The sequence below is a fragment of the Bufo bufo genome, chromosome 3 (genome assembly GCF_905171765.1).
Source record: "Bufo bufo chromosome 3, aBufBuf1.1, whole genome shotgun sequence".
NCBI classification, from domain to species: Eukaryota; Metazoa; Chordata; class Amphibia; order Anura; family Bufonidae; genus Bufo; species Bufo bufo.
In genome coordinates this window covers 215,956,626-215,982,517 of record NC_053391.1, presented here as the reverse complement: position 1 = coordinate 215,982,517, position 25,892 = coordinate 215,956,626, and the positions used below count along the sequence as shown (strand labels likewise).

The following is a 25,892-nucleotide window of genomic DNA, read 5'->3' as shown; positions in this document are numbered from 1 at the left end:
CAGAAACACATCCAGGCCCCTCTTGAATTCCTTTATTGTACTCACCATCACCACCTCCTCAGGCAGAGAGTTCCATAGTCTCACTGCTCTTACCGTAAAGAATCCTTTTCAATGTTTGTGTACAAACCTTCTTTCCTCCAAACGCAGAGGATGTCCCCTCGTCACAGTCACAGTCCTGGGGATAAATAGATGATGGGATAGATCTCTGTACTGACCCCTGATATATTTATACATAGTAATTAGATCTCCCCTCAGTCGTCTTTTTTCTAACGTGAATAACCCTAATTTTGATAATCTTTCAGGGTACTGTAGTTGCCCCATTCCAGTTATTACTTTAGTTGCCCTCCTCTGGACCCTCTCCAGCTCTGCTATGTCTGCCTTGTTCACTGGAGCCCAGAACTGTACACAGTACTCCATGTGTGGTCTGACTAATGATTTGTAAAGTAGTAGGAATAGGTTCTCATCACGGGCATCTATGCCCCTTTTGATGCAACCCATTATCTTATTGGCCTTGGCAGCAGCTGCCTGACACTGGTTTTTGCAGCTTAGTTTGCTGTTTATTAAAATTTCTAGATCCTTTTCCATGTCAGTGTTACAGAGTGTTTTACCATTTAGTATGTATGGGTGACTTGCATTATTCCTTCCCATGTGCATAACTTTACATTTGTCAGTGTTAAACCTCATCTGCCACTTATCTGCCCAAGCCTCCAATCTATCCAGATCCCTCTGTAGTAGTATACTGTCCTCTTCAGTGATAATTACTTTACACAGTTTAGTGTCATCTGCAAAAATTGATATTTTACTATGCAAGCCTTCTACAAGATCATTAATAAATATATTGAAGAGAATAGGGCCCAATACTGACCCCTGAGGTACCCCACTAGTGACAGTGACCCAATCCGAGTGTGTACCGTTAATAACCACCCTCTGTTTTCTATCATTGAGCCAGTTACTTACCCACATACAGACGTTTTCTCCCAGTCCGAGCATTCTCATTTTATATACTAACCTTTTATGTGGTACAGTGTCAAATGCTTTGGAGAAGTCCAGATATACGACATCCATTGATTCGCCGCTGTCAAGTCTAGAACTTACCTCCTCATAGAAACTGATTTAAATTAGTTTGACATGACCGATCCCTCACAAAGCCATGCTGATATGGCGTTATTTGCTTATTTCCGTTAAGATGCTCTAAGATAGCATCTCTCAGGAAACCTTCAAACAGTTTACCCACAACAGATGTTAAACTTACCGGCCTATAGTTTCCAGGCTCTGTTTTTGGCACATTTGCCATGCGCCAATCCTGTGGGACATTCCCTGTCAGTATAGAGTCCGCAAATATCAGAAATAAGGGTCTGGCTATGACATTACATAATTCCCTTAGGATACGGGGGTGTATGCCATCCGGTCCTGGCGATTTGTCTATTTTGATCTTTTTAAGTCGCTGTTGTACTTCTTCCTGGGTCAGACAGGACACTTTTAATGGCAAATTTATTTCAACATTCAGCATTTCATCTGACAGTTTATATTCCTCAGTGAATACACTGGAGAAAAAATTATTTAACAACTTTGCTTTCTCCTCGTCGCTCTCTGCGACTCCCCCCTCATTACTCTTTAAAGGGCCGACACCTTCAGATTTATACTTATGGGTCCATTCACACATCTACAATTTTTTTCTGGATCCATTCAGTTTTTTGCGGACCTATTCATTTTCAATGGGGCTGAGACGGATGCTATGTGCTGTCCGCATCTGCATTTCCGGATCCGCACTTCCGGATCCGCACTTCCGGATCCGCAATTCTGTTTCCGGAAAAAAATAAATAGAACATGTCCTATTCTTGTCCGCAGATGCGGACAAGAAAAGGCATTTTCTATTATAGTGCCGGCGATGTGCAGTCCACGAAATGCGAACGCACATTGCCGGTGTCCTTGTTTTGCGGATCCACAATTTGCGGATCCGCAAAACACCTACGGACATGTGAATGGACCCTAAAGGGGTTTTGCAAAGCAGGAAAAAGTGGTAGAGCCTGATGACAGGTAGTGCGGGTTCCATGCTGAATAAAAAATATATATTTCATAGAATACAACTTTTAGGGGGTCAGCTAACGCCTAAAGGCTATGGCCCTGATTTATCATAGACCGGCCCCTTCTTTGCCACAAAATTGGCAAAAAAGAAGATAAATGTGGTGGGGCCGCTGGCCCCTCCACACCCTTGCCATACCCTCTTTTCAGGAAATTGGCGAAGGTGACAGAGAAATGCCACTTGTGCAAACATTATTGTGCAAATGGTGTTGAAAAAGTTTGCAACTTTTTCACGCCAGATAACTGCACAATATACATTGCCTGTCCAAAAAAAAAGTCGCCACCTGGATTTAACTAAGCAAATAGTTATGAGCCTCCTATTGGATAATTTCTGCATGGGCGATTATCTTTCAGCTGGCAACAAGTTATTTAACCCCAACTGGTGCATGAGAAACAACCATGTCGAAAGACGCATCTCATGGTCGTGGAAAAGATGTTAGTCTGTTTGAGAAGGGTCAAATCATTGGCATGCATCAAGCAGAGAAAACATCTAAGGAGATTGCAGAAACTACTAAAATTGGGTTAAGAACTGCCCAACGCATTATTAAAAACTGAAAGCATAGTGGGGACCCATTGTATTCGAGGAAGAAATGTGGCGGGGAAAAAATCCTGAATGATCGTGATCGGCGATCACTTAAACGTTTGGTGAAATCAAATCGAAGAAAAACAGCTGTAGAATTTAAGGCTATGTTTAATAGTGAAAGTAAGAGCATTTCCACACCCACATGTGAAGGGAACTCAAGGGATTGGGACTGAACAGCTGTGTAGCCGTAAGAAAACCACTAATCAGTGAGGCAAACCAGAAAAAAAGGCTTCAATTTGCTAGGGAGCATAAAGGTTGGACTTTGGAGCAATGGAAGAAGGTCATGTGGTCTGATGAGTCCAGATTTACCCTGTTCCAGAGTGATGGGCGCATCAGGGTAAGAAGAGAGGCAGATGAAGTGATGCACTCATTATGCCTAGTGCCTACTGTACAAGCCTGTGGGGGCAGTGCTATGATCGGGGGTTGCTGCAGTTGGTCAGGTCTAGGTTCAGCAACAGTATGTGCTCCAAGAATGAGGTCAGCTGACTACCTGAACATACTGAATGACCAGGTTATTCCATCAATGGATTTTTCTTCCCTGATGGCACGGGCATATTCCAAGATGACAATGCCAGGATTCATCGGGCTCAAATTGTGAAAGAGTGGTTCAGGGAGCATGAGACATCATTTTCACACATGGATTGGCCACCACAGAGTCCAGACCTTAACCCTATTGAGAATCTTTGGGATGTGCTGGAGAAGCCTCAGACTCTAACATCATCAATGCAAGATCTTGGTGAAAAATTAATGCAACACTGAATGGAAATAAATCTTGTGACATTGCAGAAGCTTATCGAAACAATGCCACAGCGAACGCCTGCCGTAATCAAAGCTAAAGGCGGTCCAACTAAATATTAGGCCCTATGGGAGATATTTATCAAACTGGTGTAAAGTAGAACTGGCTTAGTTGCCCATAGCAACCAATCAGATTCCACCTTTCATTTTCCAAATGAAAGGTGGAATACGATTTCCCCCCTATGTCCTTTGTGGACCTTTCTGCACTGAGAGCAAACCATTGAAGGACAGCAATGAACATGAATGAACTCGGTGGCAACTGTAGAATATGTAGGTGCTCAGTGGACTCAAGAAACCTTCCATCATTTTTTTATTATCCTATTGAAACATACAGGAAGGCACTTCTCATGTGGATACTGTTACTCAGGGTACCCTCTGGCCGGCACAATTAATGGCTGCTGTTATGGAGGCATGCCCATATTTTTAGGGTGAAGCTTATAGTTAAAAAAATATCTAGAAATATGTAAATAGAGAGATACACTTATTGGGACATAATTATCAAAACTGATGCAGAATTAAATATTTGTGCACAAAAAATATTACTTTGTAGCAGCAGCTATTAAATATTGTTGAAAGTAAAAAATCGTGAAATCCAGCTCACCCGTATCAATCCTGTAGATAGGTGCACGGAACAGACCCAAGCAAGTCCTGATGAATATGCATGTGTAGAAAGAAAAGGATCCAGCACCAGTTGTGAAAGTTTTTCGGTCCAGGTCTTTATTTCACCAAATTTCAAAAATGTACAAATACAGTGGCACCTGTTCCCACTCTTCCCCGAACTACGCGTTTCGAACACTTCTGTTCGGATTATGACTAAGAGCAGAAGTGTTCGAAACGCATAAATCGGGGAAGAGTGGGAACAGGTGCCACTGTATTTGTACATTTTTGAAATTTGGTGAAATAAAGACCTGGACCGAAAAACTTTCACAACTGGTGCTGGATCCTTTTCTTTCTACACATGGATATTAAATATCGTTACTCCTCTTTACTTTTTCAAAAACTTTAAGCCATAGTCTTTTGCTTCTGAATTGCTATACCAAATGGTATACATTGTATTACAAATTCATGGACTCTTTTTTTATTTTTTTAGATACAGGTTATTCCTGCATGCAAAGTAACATTCTCAGTGTGGATACATACTGTACATTGACTTTCTTATGCACAAAAAAACATGGCAATCTTTATATCTGTGCAACAACACCCCCTAGTGTGCAAGGATACCAAGCACAGAAGAAAAACTGCAAAGCAGTAACTGATAAATGGTTATGTAGTTTGAGACAAAAATATAAAGTTTAATATTTCTGAATTGTGTCTGATCACTGAGATCTGTGGTGATACAACACTCATCAATGTGTCTTTACAGAAGTAGTACATAAGGCAATATTTTTTCAGTAAAAATGCAGGTGATATTTTTTAATATTGCTAGATACTGAGTTAGAATTTCTAAAACCTGGAAAAGTTGTCAGATTTAAAAACATTGGCCCAGATTTACTAATGTGTCTGCACCAAAAATCTGTCTAAAAAGTTGTGCAGTTTGGCACATCTAGGGTTCATACACTTTTTTTCTGACATGCCCGATGACGGGCAGAGATTATTGGAAATGAATGTGACCTTGTGAGAAAGGGGCGGACGTAAGATGCACCATTTTTGCCAAAACAACTCCACCATTCTGGTGTAAAAATTAGTCTCAAAGTAATCCAACCAATATTTGGTATAGAGTTGGAGCAAAGTTTCTATCCCTGCACCACATTTATCATCCAGCCTAAGCTTCCGCCATCTTTAGGATTAGTAAATCTGGGTCACGGTTCTTAAAATTCTGCTGTTAATGTAATCTATTCACTGTATCTCAGGTGACTGTGGATGACTTTGAGCAAGCTGGAAAAGGTCTGTTTCGGGCCCTGACTATACGAGAAAAGAACATGAGAGCCTCCCAACAGCGATTCCCAAGAACAGTATCCCAATACCTCCGAGATATTGAAGGGGCATCCTGGAAGGAGCAAGATGAGATCCACCCAGGTATGGGAAGTGCAGATGATGATGATGATATGTTAATATAATGCCTGGGAGCATAACATTATACTCTAGTGATAAATGACAAATCACACATAAATACATTGATCACTTCTTCTTTATCAGGTTGCCATTATACATGGCTTGCGGTTTAACCATTTGCACTTGGGAAATAAATCATGTGAATTGGCTGCAGATTCAACATTGTTTGCTCATATTGCTGAAGCAGCAGCTCCTATATATCCACCTTTCTATGGAAGCTTCAAGATGTTCACCCTGCAGCTTCTCTTTCCCCCTGCAGCTTCTCTTTCACCCTGCAGCTTCTCTTTCACCCTGCAGCTTCTCTTTCACCCTGCAGCTTCTCTTTCTGCCCTGCAGCTTCTCTTTCAGCCCTGCATCTTCTCTTTCACCCTGCATCTTCTCTTTCACCCTGCAGCTTCTCTTTCACCTGCAGCTTCTCTTTCACCCTGCAGCTTCTCTTTCTGCCCTGCAGCTTCTCTTTCTGCCCTGCAGCTTCTCTTTCACCCTGCAGCTTCTCTTTCACCCTGCATCTTCTCTTTCACCCTGCAGCTTCTCTTTCACCCTGCAGCTTCTCTTTCACCCTGCAGCTTCTCTTTCACCCTGCAGCTTCTCTTTCTGCCCTGCAGCTTCTCTTTCACCCTGCAGCTTCTATTCAGCCCTGCAGCAGACACTGGGGTTCTTCAAACTCTGTTCACATAATATTCAGGAATTACTTTCAGCCTGCATGCTTAAAGACTGCTATATGTACCTTGCTGCAAGTCTGTACAATTGCTTACAATTGACTCAGTTCATTTTTTTGCAGCATCCATTGAAAAAAGTAGCACTGCTCTAAATTGGCCAAATATATGACACATAGTGAGCAAGGTATAAAGGAAAACTGTCTTAGTTAACCATAGCAACCAATTGGATTTCACTTTTCCTTTTCCAAAGGATCTCTGAAAATGAAAGGTGGAATCTGATTGGTTGCTGTGGGGAACTAAGCCAGTTTTCCTTTACACCAGTTTTGATAAACTTCTTCCATATTTCCTTATAAAAGGGGTTGGATGAGGACAGCCACCCACTGTCCATGATATGCTCAATTAAAGTATTTGGATGCCATTGACAAGGCTGCCATCTATGTTCCAGAATGAAAAGCTACTCTGTAAGTCTAGTTTCACACCTCCGGTGTGAATGCCGGCGAACAATGCTGGGAATTGGCCATACACAAATAGCAGCATGCAGCATTTTGTGTCTGGCAGATTCTCTGCATTCTCTGCCGGATTTGGGCCGGATCTCTACTGGAGCCCATTATACTTAATGGGGCCGGCGGACATTCCATCTGCATCCGGCAGTGCTGGCTGTTCTCTGCTGGACTTCACACTGCAGGTGTAAAACGAGCCTAAGCTCTTTTGGACCTGCTCAGGCAGACCCATGCATTACACGGATGGTTATTTATTTGAATAGCTGCCATGTCTATGAGACTGACATTGAGGCTCTCATAGAAATGAATAGTGTCTATTTACGATGTGGTGGTGGGTGCATTGGCAAAAACATTTATTTTGTCAGTGCCTCTTTAACATGTCACATAAATGCCAAAAGGACACCATTTTGGCATGCAATTGGCACATAGAACACCAACTGGTATGTCTAAGAATAGATATGGCTACTAAAGATTGCATCGTGGAAAAGAAGAAAAGAAACGCAGCGGCCCAGATGACTAAATATCCTAAAGATGGAGTAAGCTTTGACGGGCTGTCTAGACCTGATCCAGATTTATCACAGGGGCTCAGGCTGCAGGGATAGACACTTTTCTCTGACTCTATACCAACTATTGATCGGCTTACTTTGAGACAGATTTTTATGCCAGAATTGTGGTGCAATTTTGGAGAAAATGGTGCATTTTCAGCCCGCCACCTTCCCCACAAAGCCCCACCCCTTTCTGCTAATCCCCAACATCATCAAGCATGTTGGCAAAAAGTGTACAAACCCTAGATGTGCCAAATTGCGCCACTTTTTAGACAGAGTTTTGGCGCACCACCACATAGTGGTGAGAGGAGGCCTTGCAATAAGCTCTTTCTGTTCCTGACATAAATCTACTGCATTTTCATGCAGCCCCCACCTGGGGGAACTCAACTCATTGAGCTCAATGGTAGCTACAAATTACTTTACTTGGAGTGGTGGCTCCCAGCATTCTGTTTTATATGGAGGAAATGTACCATGTGTTTATGCCAGTTGTGTGACATAAGTACATTGATAAATATGGTGTGGCATGTTTATAAAGCATGTTTTCTGACATATACAGTGGGGAAAATAAGTATTTGATGCACTGGGGACTTTGCAAGTTTTCCCACCTACAAAGAATGGATAGGTCTGTCATTTTTATCCAGAAAAAGCCATAAAATCACATTGCATGATTTTTAAATAATAATTAATTTGCATTTTATTGCATGAAATAAGTATTTGATACAATAGAAAAACAGAACTTAATATTTGGTACAGAAATCTTTGTTTGCAATTACAAAGGTCAGACGTTTCCTGTAGTTCTTGACCAAGTTTGCACACACTGCAGCAGGGATTTTGGCCCACTCCTCCATACAAATCGTCTCCAGATCTTTCAGGTTTCGGGGCTGTCACTGGGCTACATTGAGTTTCAGCTCCCTCCAAAGATTTTCGATTAGGTTTAGGTCTGGAGACTGGCTAGGCCACTCCAGTACCTTCTTACGGAGCCACACCTTAGTTGCCCTAGCTGTGTGTTTCGGGTCATTGTCATGCTGTAAAGCCCAGCCATGACCCATCTTCAATGCTCTTACTGAGAGAAGGAGGTCGTTGGCCAAAATCTCACGATACATGGCGCTATCAATCCTCCCTTCAATATGGTGCAGTTGCCCTGTCCTCTTTGCAGAAAACCACTCACAAAGTATGAGGTTTCCACCCCCATGCTTCATGGTTGGGACGGTGTCATTGGGGTTGTACTCATCCTTCTTCTCCTCAAACACGGCGAGTGGTGTTGATACCAAAAAGTTCTATTTTGGTCTCATCTGACCACATGACCTTCTCCCAAGCCTCCTCTGGATCATCCAGATGGTCATTGCCGAAATTCAAACGGGCCTGAACATGTGCTGGCGTGAACAGGGCACGATTTTAATCCATGACGGCGTAGTGTGTTACTAACGGTAATCTTTGAGACTGTGGTCCCAGCTCTATTCATGTCATTGACCAGGTCCTCCTGTGTAATTCTGGGCTGATTCCTGACCTTTCTCAGAATCATCCTTAGGCCTCATGCACACGACCGTTGTGTGCATCTGCGTCCGTTCCGTCATTTTTCACAGTTTAGAGGAGGTCCCATTCATTTCTATGGAGCTGTGAAAAAAAAATGATAGTCCTCCGTTTTTTCTCCGCGTCCGTGATCCATGATCCGTGATTCCAGTCCGTCAAAAAAATATAACCTGTCCTATTCTTGTCAGTGGAAAACTGAGGACGGACCCATTCAAGTCAATAAGTCCGTCAAAAAAAACGGATGCACAACTGGTATGTCATCCATGTCCGCGTCCGTGTCCGTTTTTTTCTACAAGACCTTGGTGCAGTAAAATTACACTTTTTATTAACCTTCCTTTTTTTCCCGTCAGACAAAAAAAAAGGAAGACACAAGAAAACACAACTGAAGCAAAATCGGAAACGGACCACTGAAGCCAAATCACTGACAGTGAAAAAACACTGTCGTGTGCATGAGGCCTAACCCCACGAGGTCAACCTGTGTTTCTTAAATTTTCTAATAATTGCATCAACAGTTGTTGCCTTCTCACCAAGCTGCTTGCCTATTGTCCTGTAGCCCACCCCAGCCTTGTGCAGGTCTACAATTTTGTCCCTGGAGTCCTTTGACAGCTCTTTGGTCTTGGCCATGGTGGAGAGGTTGGAGTGTGATTGATTGAGTGTATGGACAGGTGTCTTTTATCCAGGTAACAAATTCAAACAGGTGCAATTAATACAGGTAATGAGTGCAGAGTAGGAGGGCGTCTTAAAGAAAAACTAACAGGTCCGTAAGAGCCAGAATTCTTGCTGGTTGGTAGGTGATCAAATACTTATTTCATGCTATAAAATGCAAATTAATTATTTAAAAATCATACAATGTGATTTTCGGGATTTTTTTTTTATTCTATCTCTCACAGTTGAAGTGTACCTATGATAAAAATTACAGACCTCTCCAATCTTTGTAGGTGGGAAAACTTGCAAAATCGCTAGTGTATCAAATACTTATTTTCCCCACTGTAAGTTAGGGATAGTGTGAAAAAGTGTGGTATTCTTTTTTATTAAAAGATTCCAGCATGCAAAATGTATAGTGCACGTTTTTCCCTTAATCCAAAAATGTGTTTACTGGGTATCTTTGATTCTGATGAATTACAGACACCTATCGTTGTAGGAATAAATAGGATGCTATACCAGGCACGAAAGACATAAGCGGACAAATGGATACAACCAGTGCCTCCTGTTATTACAGAATACATAGCGTGTTTGAATATCATTATTAGATTAGAAAGGGGGGTGTATCTTAGGTGAAACTGTCTATCTAAATTTGAGGCTCCATGGGACCCCTTGTTTGATTATTCTGGAGTCTGCAACCCATGGCTAGCGATTACTGGGGGCTTATACGTTGATAGATTAAATGTAATCAGGCCACCGCAGAATTTATGATCACTGGAGTATTGTACCCATGGACAACTGTCTAATGCAGTGTGTTGTTAAATGAGCCTTGTTGTGACCCCCAGAGAATTCCTTCCTTCCTTAATTCCTTCCTTCCTTTTCTTTCTTTTTTGTTCTTCAGCAACCAATTTACTAATATGCTTGTCCCTGTGGGTGAAGGGGGTAGTTGGTTGGAGAACTTTTTTAGATAAAAAATATGAGCAAGAAGTTATTGTCATGTCAAGACTCTGTCCTCTTATCATTGAACTGTCTTGGACACTATGTACATGATTTGTTTATTGTTACCTGACAAAAACATTAGAAAAAAAAATCTGATTCAAAAAGATTCCAGCATGAATTATAAAAATAGTAAATTGCACTTGCACTTTATTGTGAATTTATGCTTTTGTGTATATGGACATATATATGAAATCTTTATCCGCTGTATCCTTCCTCCAGGTGATGCCGCCTTTTCCCTGCACTTATACCCCTTTTTAATTATGTAGATTATGTGTAACGGTCGCGTACACACACACACAGGGGGGAGGGAAGTGACCACTGCGCTCCACCCTTACCCCTGGCCCTGCCTACTTGCCTCGCGAGTCCTAATGACAGGGGACAACTGGACGGCAATCCCTAACTTGGAGTAAGTGCAGGGATGACAGACAGACAAACAACAGGACGTGAACGGACCGAGTCAATACTAGGAAAGCTGCAAGGTACAAATGGAGCAAGCAGAGAATTGTCAGGAGAAGCCGGGGTCATAAATACCAGGAGAGCTGAGAAGTACAAGAGGAGTCCTAAGAGAGTAGTCAGGTGGGAGCCGAGGTCACAATACCAGGACGGAAGCGCAGTACAGGAGGATCAGGCAAAAGGATGGTCAGGGAACAGGATCAGGTAAGTATTCAGCAGTCCAACAAATAGCTAGGAACCTAGAAATTAACAGGCAACCTGTAGCCAGCAGGCTGCCTGTATTTATAGTGGGGAGTGAGGGTCATGTGACGTGGCCAGCGTCACATGACCGACAGACCAACCAGTCGAGCACCGAGTGATCAGCTCGGTGCTCAAGGCAGACTAGGAGCAGGGAGCCACCCAGCTAGTAAAGCCGCCCTGGGAATGAGGTCAAACACAGAACCTCATTCCAAAAGCTAAGCAACAGTTCTGCGGGCAATGGGGGACCGAGTGCACCTTCGGAACCCCGTGACAGTACCCCCCCTTTTACGAGGGGCCACCGGACCCAAGACTTCAGGCGATGGCTTTTCAGGGTGTTCTAAATGAAATTTACGAACAAGTCTAGGAGCATGAACCTCCCTGGCAGGTACCCAAGATCTCTCTTCAGGTCCATACCCCTTCCAGTGAATCAGGTACTGCAAGGAATTACGCACCTTCCTGACATCCACTATTTTAGACACCACATACTCGACAGCATCATTAACAAGAACCGGCGGAGGCGAGGCTTTTGATGGTACTACCGGTTCAAAATATTTTTTAAGCAGAGATTTATGGAACACATTATGAATGTGGAATGACTCAGGCAGCTCCAACCTAAAAGATACCGGGTTAATCACTTCCGTGATCTTATATGGTCCAATAAAACGAGGAGCAAATTTTTTAGAAGTTACCTTAAGAGATAGATTCTTGGAGGACAACCATACTTTATCCCCAACCTGAAAGTTTACCCCCCTTGAACGTCTCCTATCGGCCTTGAGTTTTTGAGAACATTGAGCCTTTTTTAGGTTCGATTGAACCCGGGCCCAAACTGTGCACAGTTCGGAGGAGAGTTTATCCGCTTCAGGGTTAGAGGAGGAGACGGACGACCCAGAATGAAAACGGGGATGAAAACCATGGTTACAAAAGAAAGGGGAGACCCCAGCAGAAGAATTGACACGGTTATTCAAAGCAAATTCAGCCAACGGTAGGAATTTGACCCATAATTGCTGGTCATCAGCAACATACAACCTCAAGAATTGTTCCACAGACTGATTAAGGCGTTCAGTCTGCCCATTACTCTCAGGATGGTAGGCGGAAGAAAAAGACAATGAAATTTTACATCTTTGACAGAAGGCCCTCCAGAATTTGGACACAAACTGCACACCCCTGTCAGAAACAATATTTTCCGGGATGCCATGTAAACGAACAATCTCTCTCACAAAAATAGACGCCAGGGTTTTAGCATTCGGAAGTTTAGACAGGGGAATGAAATGAACCATCTTGCTAAACCTATCGACCACTACCCAAACCACAGTCTTACCCTCCGCCAGCGGTAGGTCAGTTATAAAGTCCATCGAGATATGGGACCAGGGTCTACTGGGAATGGGTAGGGGTCGTAGGTTACCAGCAGGGCGAGTCCTAGGTGTCTTGGACCTGGCACAAACCTCACAGGCTGACACGTAGGACTTGACATCCCTAGTTAGAGTGGGCCACCAATAAGATCTAGAAACCAGATCCTTAGTGCCCTCAACACCCGGATGTCCACAAAAGGCAGAATCGTGACACTCACCCAACAGCTGGAGACGAAATTGTACAGGAACAAACAACTTATCTGTTGGGGTGGATACCGGTGCCAGATGTTGTTCAGACCTAATGCGAGCCGAGATATCCTGGGTAAGAGCTGCTAAGAAGATTTTTGCTGGTAGGATGGATTCAGGTGGTACCTCAGTAGGTTGAAAAGCCTGGAAGCTCCGAGATAATGCGTCCGCCTTCACATTTTTACTTCCCGGCCTGAACGTGATGGAAAAATCAAAACGAGTAAAAAACAGAGCCCATCTGGCTTGACGGGGATTCAACCTCTTAGCAGACTCGAGAAACAAAAGGTTTTTATGGTCAGTGGCAACAGTTACACAATGTCTTGCCCCCTCCAGGAAATGCCTCCACTCCTCAAATGTCCATTTAATGGCCAGCAGCTCCCTATTCCCTATGTCATAGTTTCTCTCCGTGGGAGAGAATTTCCTGGAGAAGAAGGCACATGGTCTCAGATTAGTGAGGCTAGCAGGACCTTGTGAAAGGACTGCTCCTACGCCGTCCTCGGACGCATCCACCTCCACAATAAAAGGTTTCTCCTGATCAGGCTGGATCAGAATGGGAGCGCTACTAAATGCCTTTTTTAATTTTTCAAATGAAGAAATGGCCTCAGTAGACCAATTCTCCAAATCCGCCCCTTTCTTAGTAAGGTCGGTCAACGGTTTAGCAATTACGGAAAAATTCATAATAAATTTACGATAGTAATTGGAGAAACCTAAGAACCGTTGTAAGGCCTTTAAGGATGAAGGTCTTACCCATTCCTTAATTGCTAGTACCTTACCAGGATCCATCTTGAAGGCGTGAGGAGTCAGAACATGCCCTAGAAACAGAATCTCCTGTACACCAAAGACACATTTCTCTTGTTTAGCGGAAAGCTGATTCTCCCTCAACACCTCTAATACTTGTTTAACATGAGACACATGGGATTCGAAGTCAGGAGAGAATATCAAAATGTCGTCAAGATAGACAATAACAAATTTACCTAAGTACTCCCTAAGAATGTCATTCATGAAGTTTTGGAACACAGCTGGGGCATTGCTGAGACCAAAAGGCATCACTTGATATTCAAAGTGTCCTACCGGAGTATTGAACGCCGTCTTCCATTCGTCTCCCTCCTTGATTCGGATTAGATTGTATGCCCCTTTCAGGTCAATTTTGGAAAACCAGGTTGCCCCCAGAACCTGGTTAAATAAATCCGGAATCAATGGGAGGGAGTATCTATTCTGGACAGTGATTTTATTTAATCTCCGGTAATCGATACATGGCCTAAGACCACCATCTTTTTTCTTAACGAAGAAAAACCCTGCCCCCATAGGAGAGACAGAAGGTCTAATATGCCCTTTACCAAGGCTCTCCTTAATATAATCTTCCATGGCCTTGCGTTCGGGCATAGAAAGATTATAAATTCGTCCTTTAGGAAACTTGGCCCCCTCTACTAGCTCTATGGTACAATCATAAGGTCTATGGGGGGGTAGAACCTCCGGGGTTGGTGATGAGAATACATCAGAATATTCTCTAACAACAGAGGGTAAAGTATCAGACTTTACTGAGACCCCAGCCTGTACCACGGACAAGCACGAGTCACACTTAGGCCCCCATCTCACCAACTCCCCATTGGACCAATCTATAGTGGGGTTATGTAGTCGGAGCCAAGGCAACCCTAGTACCACCTCAGCAGGTAGGTTCTCCAGGACTAGAAGCGAACATCTCTCTGAGTGGCACACACCCACGGTTAGAGAAATCTCCGAGGTACATAAGCTCACCGTACCACCAATAAGAGGAGTAGCATCAATAGCCATGACATGGATAGGAGTTGGTAAGGCAAACATAGGAATACCCAATCTTACAGCATACTCAGAGTCAATAAAGCTAGCCGCTGAGCCAGAATCAATAAAGGCCTTACCCGGCCATTTATCTACTCCCAGAGAAATCGTAATGGGTACCGAAAGCTTACATTTAGAAAATTCAGGGTGTACCTGGTCTTTAGGTTGCCTTGTCTTAGGAGACTTGACAGAGAGGACCTTCTTAGGACACTGGTTGATCCAATGGTCAGGATCTCCACAGTAAAAGCATTCTCCACGTCTGCGGCGAAGATTCCCTCGGGTCATGCCAACCTGCATGGGTTCCTCGGTGGAGACCTCAGCATTGTCTCTGGGATAGGCCTCTGGCTGGACCACCATCTGGGAAGAGAACTGTTGTTCCTGTCGTCTCTCTCTAACCCGTCGGTCAAGTCGGACAACAAGGGTCATCATCTCCTCTAAGGTCTCTGGAAGTTGATAACTGACCAGAAGATCCTTTAATTTATCAGACAGACCTGACCTGAACTGACTCTTCAGGGCTGGTTCGTTCCATCCTGAGGGGACACACCACCTTCTGAATTGGGTGCAATAATCCTCCGCTGGAAAATTGCCCTGAACCAGTGCCTTTAGAGCCGTCTCGGCTACTAGAGCCCTGTCTGGTTCATCATAGAGGGTACCCAAGGCCTGAAAGAACCTCTCCACAGAATATAAACAACTGGTGCCAGCAGGTAAAGAGAACGCCCAGTCCTGGGGATCACCCTGTAATCGGGAAATGATAATGCCCACGCATTGACTCTCGGGGCCAGAGGACACGGGGTGCAAACGGAAGTAAAGTTTGCAACTCTCCTTAAAGGAGAGAAATTTCCTCCGGTCTCCAGAAAAGGGTTCTGGGAGCTTTAATCTGGGGCTCAAAATGCGGACTGGAGGCCTGAGGAGTGGAAGAACCTTGCCCTAACTCAAAAGAACTGCGTTTTTCCCCTAACTCCTGCACCCTCTGCGTCAGATTAGAGACATGGTCAGTCAGGGTCACCAGAGGATTCATAATACAGTGGTTATTGGGCCTGTTAATCTGTAACGGTCGCGTACACACACACACACAGGGGGGAGGGAAGTGACCACTGCGCTCCACCCTTACCCCTGGCCCTGCCTACTTGCCTCGCGAGTCCTAATGACAGGGGACAACTGGACGGCAATCCCTAACTTGGAGTAAGTGCAGGGATGACAGACAGACAAACAACAGGACGTGAACGGACCGAGTCAATACTAGGAAAGCTGCAAGGTACAAATGGAGCAAGCAGAGAATTGTCAGGAGAAGCCGGGGTCATAAATACCAGGAGAGCTGAGAAGTACAAGAGGAGTCCTAAGAGAGTAGTCAGGTGGGAGCCGAGGTCACAATACCAGGACGGAAGCGCAGTACAGGAGGATCAGGCAAAAGGATGGTCAGGGAACAGGATCAGGTAAGTATTCAGCAGTCCAACAAATAGCCAGGAACCTAGAAATTAACAGGCAACCTGTAGCCAGCAGGCTGCCTGTATTTATAGTGGGGAGTGAGGGTCATGTGACGTGGCCAGCGTCACATGACCGACAGACCAACCAGTCGAGCACCGAGTGATCAGCTCGGTGCTCAAGGCAGACTAGGAGCAGGGAGCCACCCAGCTAGTAAAGCCGCCCTGGGAATGAGGTCAAACACAGAACCTCATTCCAAAAGGTAAGCAACAGTTCTGCGGGCAATGGGGGACCGAGTGCACCTTCGGAACCCCGTGACATTATGTATGTTTTATATGTTTTTGCAATCGTAATAAATTGATATTGATTTATAAGCGGTCTGGTAGTAATTTATAGGTATTTACTTTTTAGTTATACCATAGGCGTATGTGTGTAGTCATGACAGTGACTAGCTAATGAACATAGATTCCTGTAGTTTGGGCAAAGAAAATTCTATTGTCGCTATGTGTGTTGATTAGCTGCAATAGACGTATAGAGGCAGGGACCGTGGTAGTGTATACTATGCCACTGGTTCCTAAAAGCTTGCTTCCTGGATTGCGCTGATTGCTTGTACCACCTAACTATACTAGCACCAGCCTACTAAAAATCGCTTTATTCACTGCCCCCAACATGTTTGGGAAATGATATACGGGCGATGGCAATGCCACGATCCATGCTTCTATATGTCTATTACACACATAGTGACAAGGTGGATGGATATTTCAAGAGCACCAAGATTTGTAAAAAATTATAATAAACCTGAGAGTTTTAAGACACACCCTTTATTAGGGTAAATGAGAAATGGGTAATATTTGCCAATCTGGCTGAAAGTGATAAGTAGAAGGAACTAATACCCCTCATTTATCTGGGTCAAACTTGATACACAAATCTCACTGGGGGCTTATACTAAGTTTTGCTATGGGGCCCTATGATATCTGTGTACTGCCCAGTAAAAAAACTGATATAAAATGTCAGTATGGACAGAACCAATCCTATGTAATACATGTTCACACTTTTTGTTTCTTTAATGCTAATGACTAGTATAAATCTAGTTTAAAACTTGTTTTCTCTATACAGTCTTTACTGATCGAATTAAAAAAGGTGAGGATCCTTTCAGGATGGATAACCTACCCGCTGATCTTGGATATAAATTTAAGGTCAATGATGGCGTAGTTTTCGTCTACCCAGATGATGATGCTCTGGCAAAAGGCAGACCAAAGGATCTTAACTACCCAGATGTCCATGCCTTTGTAAACGATATGAACTTCTTAATAACACTTATTGCTCTTGGACCTATGTAAGTACAACCATCCCAAGTCCGTTCAATTTACTATTAGAAATGTGGAACGTCTTCTTGTCTGGCACTGCAGTTTCCAGACCCATATGCATATCTGAAAGAATGGAGTTAGATACAGGCTCTAAACTATATGATATTTCAATTCATATTCATACAACAGCCCAGTTTATCTCTATACCAGTACTGTCCGCATTTGATGCACATTCAGAAGGCTTTCTTTAGGCTTATGGACTATGTCTGGAAGGAAAGAGACCAACCCATTTTGAAAGCTGGCCAGAAGTTAAATTTTACCAATTGTTTTCACTTTCACACACCTTTGACTGAAATGATAAAATTCTGTTTCCCTGCAGCTACCACTAGGGGAAGCTCACTGCACAACAATGTATACAGATCCAATGAACTCAATGGAAGCTGTGTATAACTCCAATGAGCTCCACCTAGTGGTGTATACAGGCAGTCTGACTTATCTGCTTTAGTAAATTTTTGCATTCCCCATGAAATAATCTATCCTTATGACTGTATGACTCTGTGTTGCACAACTCCTGAAAATGTGTGTATGTATACATATTCATTACTGTTTCTGAAATAACTAAATGGCCCAGCATGAACTATTTTTTTTTTCCTGAGCTGATTCTGCTCCTAAACGTTCACATCAACAACTCATACAGGTATACAGAGTGCTTTCCCATTCAGGTAAATCCAGACTGTACAGCTAATGACTGTTTAACGTAGACACTGGACACAGAGAACAAACACTCGAGTCTAGGACTTAGATTGTAAGCTCTTCAAGACAATGTATTTTCTATGTTTGCAGTAAGACATATACTCATCGGCGCCTGAAGTTCCTGTCATCTAAATTTAAGGTCCATGAAATGCTGAATGAGCTAGAAGAATTGAAAGAGTTGAAAAACAACCCTCATCGAGATTTTTACAACTGCAGAAAGGTAACATATCGCCCCTATTCTTACTTGGCTTTGAAAAGTATTGTATCCTGTAAATTACAACATATCTCCCATTCTAGTATTGATTCAATGTTCCCACAGGAGAATACAGTGCCATATCCAGCATCCAATGGAGAATGACATATTTTAGTTTCTTATCCACATAAAAAATGTACAGCTTTGAATGAAAATCCAGAGGTATGCTTGTCTCCATAGTGAGGCACTGCTACTTCTTACATGTTTGGGTTCCAGCCAGTCACTTTTTGATCTGACTTTACCAATTAGCTCAGACTACTACTTTTTACTTTGATGTCAGTTCAGTGAAACAAGAAGCTGACCAAGACTGATGTTGAGCTTTATCCCTGGATTTTTTTCAACTAACATGATCGATTTGACTTAAATGATCAACTCATTTTCATACTTGCAGGAGTTAAAAAGAACCCTGCCATTGGTGCCACTAGTTCCTACGCAAAGCTCCCTCCTCCTCTGCTTCTGGTCCCTGCTGGACCAGAAGTGTGATGTGCTATCTATACACACATCACCACTGCCCCCCAATCACTGGTCTCAGCTGTGATATACGCAGACCACTGCCACCACTGAGGCCACTGATTGGCCAGCATTGGTGAGGTACGTAGATGATAACTCACACTTTTGGGCCATCGGGAACCAGAATTAAAGGAGAAAGAAGCTCGCTTTGGAATCAGAGCATTGGTGAAAGGTGAATCTTTTGTTTCTTTAAACTCTGCACCTAGCTTACCCATATAAAAAGGGTTTCTTGGAGAACCCATCTAAAGAATCCATACAAGGTGACACCAGGATATTTGATAATATAAACAAAACGTATTTGGCATCATTTATTTTATCACAAATTGGTTATCTCAGAGGCTATGAAAGCATTAAAACCAGTGCTTCCCAAATTGTGATATATGCCTCACTGATGAGTTCTGAATGAGGCATGGCATGCCTGCCAAGCATCTCAGCATCTTCAGAACACACCCAAAGGCCCAGGGCATGATGCTTTTTCAATGATCACTTAATCCAGGCGTACATTCTGCCATAAGATAGGCACTTAGACAACGTGTCCCTCTTGGCATGGATCTCGACCACTGGTGAAGCTCAGACATCACTATGGTTTAGTTGATGAGGCTCTTGAATAAAAAATTTGAGAAGCCCTGATCTATAGGTTGCACTTTTGTAGTTTACAGTAATAAAGTTAACATGATATAACATGCTTGAACATGAGCATTTGCCCTTCTACAATGTGCTTTTTATGTTGTATATATCCTGTGGGTTTTATTTTTAGTAGCACTGAGTTACTGTGATTCTCAGTATTACAAAGCTCCAAACCCCCCTCCACCAAATGTCGAAACCTAGATGTTTACTGAAGGTGGATTTATTATTGATATAATCCCAAAGATCAGTTCCAGAATAATGTCTGCCAGTTAATGATATATACACAAAAACTAAACCTACAAAAAGGAGTGAAGGCCACAACTTGTATAAATATTTTGCTGAGACAGCTAAAACAGTAATCCAGACCTTAATCATGTGTATAACTTACCTACTGCTTACTGACACTTCAAAATGCAATAGGGAAATCTACTGTATGAATGTGCCTTTTGATGGCTGGACAGGAGCAGAACCACTAATGAATATTCACAGCAGTCATTTGATTAAGAAGCAGACTTACCATTCAGGAGAATCAGTATTTTTTTACTTCTGACTTCTTGCTAAATATGCTGATGTCTGTTGTGTTTTTAAGGTTGACACTCATATACATGCCGCAGCCTGCATGAACCAAAAGCACCTTCTCCGCTTCATCAAGAAATCATACAGAGTGGATTCAAATCGGGTGGTATATAATTCTAAAGGCAAACAGTTGACCTTAAAACAAGTATTTGAAAACCTGAAACTTCACCCTTATGACCTGACAGTAGATTCCCTAGATGTCCATGCAGTAAGTGTTTCAGTTCTTATTTGGAATTTCTGTATGTCTGGTCAAATCAGTGTAAAGTTACAGATAACCCATCGACTTTCTCACTTAACAATAAAGTAAAGTTTTACTACGGGCCTGCTATGGACACATTTGGAGGCATTTTAGTATTATTGATTTATGTCTTTTGGGCTAAAAGCACTTTTTCTAATAGGTTTTTATTAAAATGTTGCACCTTTGGGGTTATGCAGCTTGAATGTATCACAGTACCTAACTGGGATAAATCCATCAGAGAGCTCATCTGACAGATGACCCTAAATCATTTAAAAACTGCTACAAGAGGACATAGTTTTAAATTAGAGGGGCAAAGGTTTAAAAGTAATATAAGGAAGTATTACTTTACTGAGAGAGTAGTGGATGCATGGAATAGCCTTCCTGCAGAAGTGGCAGCTGCAAATACAGTGAAGGAGTTTAAGCATGCATGGGATAGGCATAAGGCCATCCTTCATATAAGAGAGGGCCAGGGGCTATTAATAGGATTCAGATATATTGGGCAGACTAGATGGGCCAAATGGTTCTTATCTGCTGACACATTCTATGTTTCTATGTAATAAAAGACCTATTTCATGTAAATCAAAGATAAAAATAATTGGCTCCAAAGTTGATTTTCGTTGATGGTTTATTCTAGGGATAGGCCATCAATATCTAATCAGCAGGGGTCCAACACCCTGAACCCACACCCATCAGATTTTTCAATGGAGCTCTAGCACTTGAAGTCAGCTCTGGGACTACAAAACTCCTTCCACCGTGTAGTGAACATAGCTGGTTTCTGTGGCACTGCTGCTATCGAAGTGAACGGGAGCAGAGCTGCAGTAACCAGCGTGTCCATTACATAATGGATGGCATCAGAGCTACACTCAAACAGCTGATCAGCGGGGGTTTGGGGTGCCAGGTCCTCGCCAATCAGATATTAATGACGTATCCTGAGGAAAGGCCATCAGTATCAATAATAAAAAGAGGAATGGAAATCTACTAGCCTGAGTGTTTTGCAGTACTGGATCCAACTAAAGAAAACAGAATGAACAATCACATTTTAAGCCTCATGCACACGACCGTGGTGTGTTTTGCGGTCCGCAAATCGTGGATCCGCAAAACACGGATGGCGTCCGTGCGCGTTCCGCAATTTGCGGAACGGCATGGACAGCCTTCAATATAAATGCCTATTCTTGTCCGCAAAGCGCGGACACGAATAGGACATGTTATATTTTTTTAGCGGGGCCACGGAACGGAGCAACGGATGCGGACAGCACACATGCGGACCGAAACAACGGCCGTGTGCATGAGGCCTTAGTGTGATAAGAGAAGCCATTGCATATGGTCCCAGGAGCAAGACAATTTCGTGTGATCTAATTAAGGTTTGCACTTTCAGTTTTGCTAAATTTAAGGCCTATAAAGGTATGGCCACACTTGGAATATCTTTTGTGGATTTTCTGCTATTTAAAATCCATCAGCAAAGTGTATAAGAAAAATCTCATCTACACGGTGCAGACAATTTCCACAAGAGAATCCATAACTGTAAAGTCAATTTATGTTGCATGTTCTGCCGTTGCAATGCAGAAGGTGAGATCTGTGGCAAACCCACAGCATTTCTGCAATAAACTCATTCATGACAAAGTCAGCATTTGTTATATGAGGATTTGCTGGGGATTCACCCTATGTGTTGCAAAGATTGATATCCGCAGTGTAAATCCGCAGCATACATTGACATGCTGGACAGTTCAGGTCAATTTATGGTAGGAAATTATCATGCAGCATGTGGATATGATTTGTATCTCACCTTTTTAGCTGATACACAGTTCCATAGTGGAACATCTGGAACATAACTGCCACATATGGATGTACCCTTAAGGCCTCAAACACATCAGCTAAATGTATTTGCCATGTTACTTTAATGCTTTATCTGGATTTTATTAAAAAGTTTTAAAAGCTCTATGGGCCAGTCAACCTATATTTTTTGGATCACACAGCCTCACAATAGGTGTAAGCTCCTGTTCTGTAAAGATCACCTTTCATTATGTATCATCGCAGTCAGGTTTGCAATGAAAGATAACACTTCTATTATAAAGCTAGAGGCAGATAACACAAGATTGCATTGCTGACAACAGTTGATGAACATAGCTCACTTCCTCCCCCTCCTTGCACAATGACCTCTGCACATCATAGAACACAACATGCTCATATTGAACTTTCCTATATCCATGTGGCTCTGAACTGCTGTTCACAGGGCCGAGGAGCAGCTCAGACAAGATAGACACCACCATAATCATATGCAAAAAATAATCTACAATGAGAAAACAAAAACATATATATCTGGTGATACATAAGTAATGTGGGCACACGGTGGCTCAGTGGTTATCATTGGTGCCTTGCAGCGCTGGGGTCCTAGGTTCAAATCCGACCACGGACAACATCAGCATGGAGTTTGTATGTTCTCCCTGTGTTTGTGTGGGTTTCCTCCCATACTCCAAAGACATACTGATAGAGACCTTAGATTGTGAGCTCCATTGGGGACAGTGTGATGATAATGTCTGTAAAGTGCTGTGGAATATAAGTGCATAAAATAAATAAATTGTAATGGACCCGTATTCTTTGGAGAAGTTTCTCTTTTTTTCTACTCCATGTCGTAGTATATTTCTATAATTTCAATCTATACCATTGTTTTATATCTTCTTTAGGGAAGGCAAACATTTCAACGCTTTGACAAGTTTAATGCTAAATACAACCCAGTTGGTGCCAGCGAATTGCGAGACCTGTACCTGAAAACTGAAAACCTTATTGATGGTGAATATTTTGCCACTATCATTAAGGTAAGTACTTCTGAAGAATTTGGGTTTTGGTAAATACATTTACACCTTATGGCATCCTGTGTCTACAACATACCTCCCAACTTTGTAAAGGAACAAAGAGGGACATTTTTTCCCACACTAGGCCACGCCTATAACCCCGCCCAAAACATAACTATACACCTAATCCCACCCAGTCCCCTTAATGCCCTCACATAGTAATTATTCTCCCTTCATGCCACCGCACAGTATTCATGCCCACATTGTGTCTTTACAGAATTATGCCCAGCTGTGCCCCTAGTAATATGCCCACATTGTGCCCCCCAGTAATATGCCCACACTGGGCCCCCAGTAATATGCTCACACTGTGCCCCCAGTAATATGCTCACACTGTGCCCCCAGTAATATGCTCACACTGTGCCCCAGTAATACACCCACGATGTGCCCCCCACAGAAAGTAAAACAAATAAACACCACATACTTACCTTCTTTCAAGCAGCAGCAGGACATCGGCTGCTCTAGTCGGAGCCGAGGCTGACTTCAGGCCAGCCCCGTCCCCGCACAGACCAGAGGAGTGGAGAGCTGGCAGCGGGGGAGGGATGATGAAGCAGGGAGCCGATGCTGGCTCTCTGCTACATTATAATACACAGGCAATAGTGTGGGCGCGAATAGTGAATATTAATCGTGAATATCGGCACTTCGAGAATTCACAAATATTTAGAATATAGTTATATATTCGTTTTTTGGAATATTGTAGATTTTTTTCATCTGAACCCATGATCCCTCCCTGCTTCTTGCTTGTGGGCCAATGAGAAGGCTGCAATGTCTTTGTCTGAGCTTAGCAACATCCCTAGCAACCAATAGGAAAGTTGTCTACCCCTTACTACGTATATAAGAACCTCCCCAGCAGCCATTTTCTACAGTTTTTTTAAGTTCTGAGAGAGACAGCAGTGTCATTGCTGTGCTCTGTGCTTTCCACTCATTATATTAGATAGATAGTTAGTTAGCTTATATATATAATACAGATAGTTAATGGGAGATAGTCAGTGTAGGTTAGATAGTGATATAGTGTAGCTGTTCCAGTGCAGGGTGTTAGGTAGTGTGATAGGTTCTGTTGTCCATACATACATGCAGACCTGCTAAAAGGTGAAGTTTCATGTATTGCGCCAAAATATTCGCATCATTAGTGCCGATTAGCGCAATCGCGAATATATAGGAGCACTCTATCTGCATATAAAGCCATTTTTAATGTTCTGCCATGCCAACTATTTTATCCAGTCTCAGGAAACCTCTAGCAATGTAGCAAAAGTGACCCACGCCGGTATTGCGCACGTTTTAGGCTACTTTCACACTTGCTTTCAGAGCGGATCCGTCTGTGGTCTGCCCAGACCGATCCGCTCATATAATGCAGACTTGGGATCCGTTCAGAACGGATCCGTCTGCATTATATTGTAGAAAAAATTCTATGTGTGAAAGTAGCTTCAGATGGATCCGTCCAGACTTTACATTGAAAGTCAATGGGGGACGGATCAGTTTTGAAAATTGAGCCATATAGTGTCAAATTCAAACGGATCCGTCCCCATTGACTTACATTGTAAGTCTGGACGGATCCGTTTGCATCCGCACGGCCAGGCTTGCTGAGCAGAGCTGAGGCTGAACGCTGCCAGACTGATGCATTCTGAGCGGATCCGCATCCACTCAGAATGCATTGGTAGCTGGACGGATGCGTTTGGGGCCCTGTTAGACTCTTCAAACGGAGCTCACAAGCGGAACCCCGACGCTAGTGTGAAAGTAGCCTTACTCGAATATTACATTGCCGATTTTCACAATCAAGAAAATAATAGCGATTATATTTCCGAATTCGCGAATATATGACAAATATTCTACAAAATATTTGCGAAATATCGCAAATTCAAACATTGCCCCTGCGGCTCATCACTAACAGGCAACTGCCTGCCAGAAAGCGGGACATACCTCCCCTGTACCGGGACAGTAGGACAGCCACTGCAATCCGGGACTGTCACACCGGATTTGGGACGGTTGGGAGGTATGGTACATAACTGCAAAATCTCCTTACTAGGGCTCTGGATCCTGTTCATTCACTTACCCTATGCTCTATTATTTTATAATATCACTAGATGTTCAGCTAGTATGGTTTCAAAAATACATAGATTGTAAGCTCTTGTGATCAGGGCCCTCATTCCTCTTGTTTTAAATGTTGACTTGTTTGCTGCTATGTATCACTTTGTACATGAACCCTCCGATTGTAAAGAATATGTTGGCGCCATATAAATAAAGATTATTATTACATATCTCCATTAATATAAATTAAGGAAAAAAGTGGATAAAAACAGGGTAATTAAAGATAAACCTACCTATGTGATATATATGAAGTTTCAAAACTGTATTATGGTGGGATCAGAAGTTCGGGAAACAAATTGACTTAACACAACTTCAGTGCATAAACAGTTTACTAAACTATGATAAAAGATGTATACACAGATCTAAAAAGACAAAGATTAAGTAAAGTAACAGTCACTGAGAGTCAGGTCAAACATGGCACTCGGCCGACGCCCATATGGTACAAAGAGACGTAATGGTAGCAAGACATCTTACCCTGATGAGGACTTCAATGGAGCTAAGCTCTCTGTTCCAAAACTAAGTGTTTTCTACCTTCCTTGCTTTACATTCCACCCCACTTTAATTCAATTCAACCTGTCTCAAAATAGAAAACAAATTAAAATAAGTATAAATGCATGCAACGGCTATTGCACCGTGGTACGTGTTTCGAAGCAAATTCCATAACGGTATATATAGAATAAGTGACCTATTCTACATAATCTATCAACGCTATTCATTAAAGAATACTGTCCCTAATTGTTTAACAGGAAACCACCTTGGCACCACTGGGCTTTTAAAATAAAAGA

General features: G+C 42.7%; 1 protein-coding gene across 1 annotated transcript in view; it reads left to right on the top strand.

Annotated features, from left to right (window-relative positions):
* AMPD1 (adenosine monophosphate deaminase 1) overlaps window positions 1–25,892 on the top strand; it is a 165,580-nt gene that overhangs the window by 56,954 nt on the left and 82,734 nt on the right. The window contains exons 4-8 of the mRNA XM_040423928.1: window positions 5,311–5,476; window positions 17,029–17,248; window positions 18,063–18,192; window positions 19,952–20,146; window positions 22,858–22,989. Of these exons, the coding sequence (XP_040279862.1) occupies window positions 5,311–5,476; window positions 17,029–17,248; window positions 18,063–18,192; window positions 19,952–20,146; window positions 22,858–22,989 (843 nt within the window). The remainder of the gene's footprint in view (window positions 1–5,310; window positions 5,477–17,028; window positions 17,249–18,062; window positions 18,193–19,951; window positions 20,147–22,857; window positions 22,990–25,892) is intronic.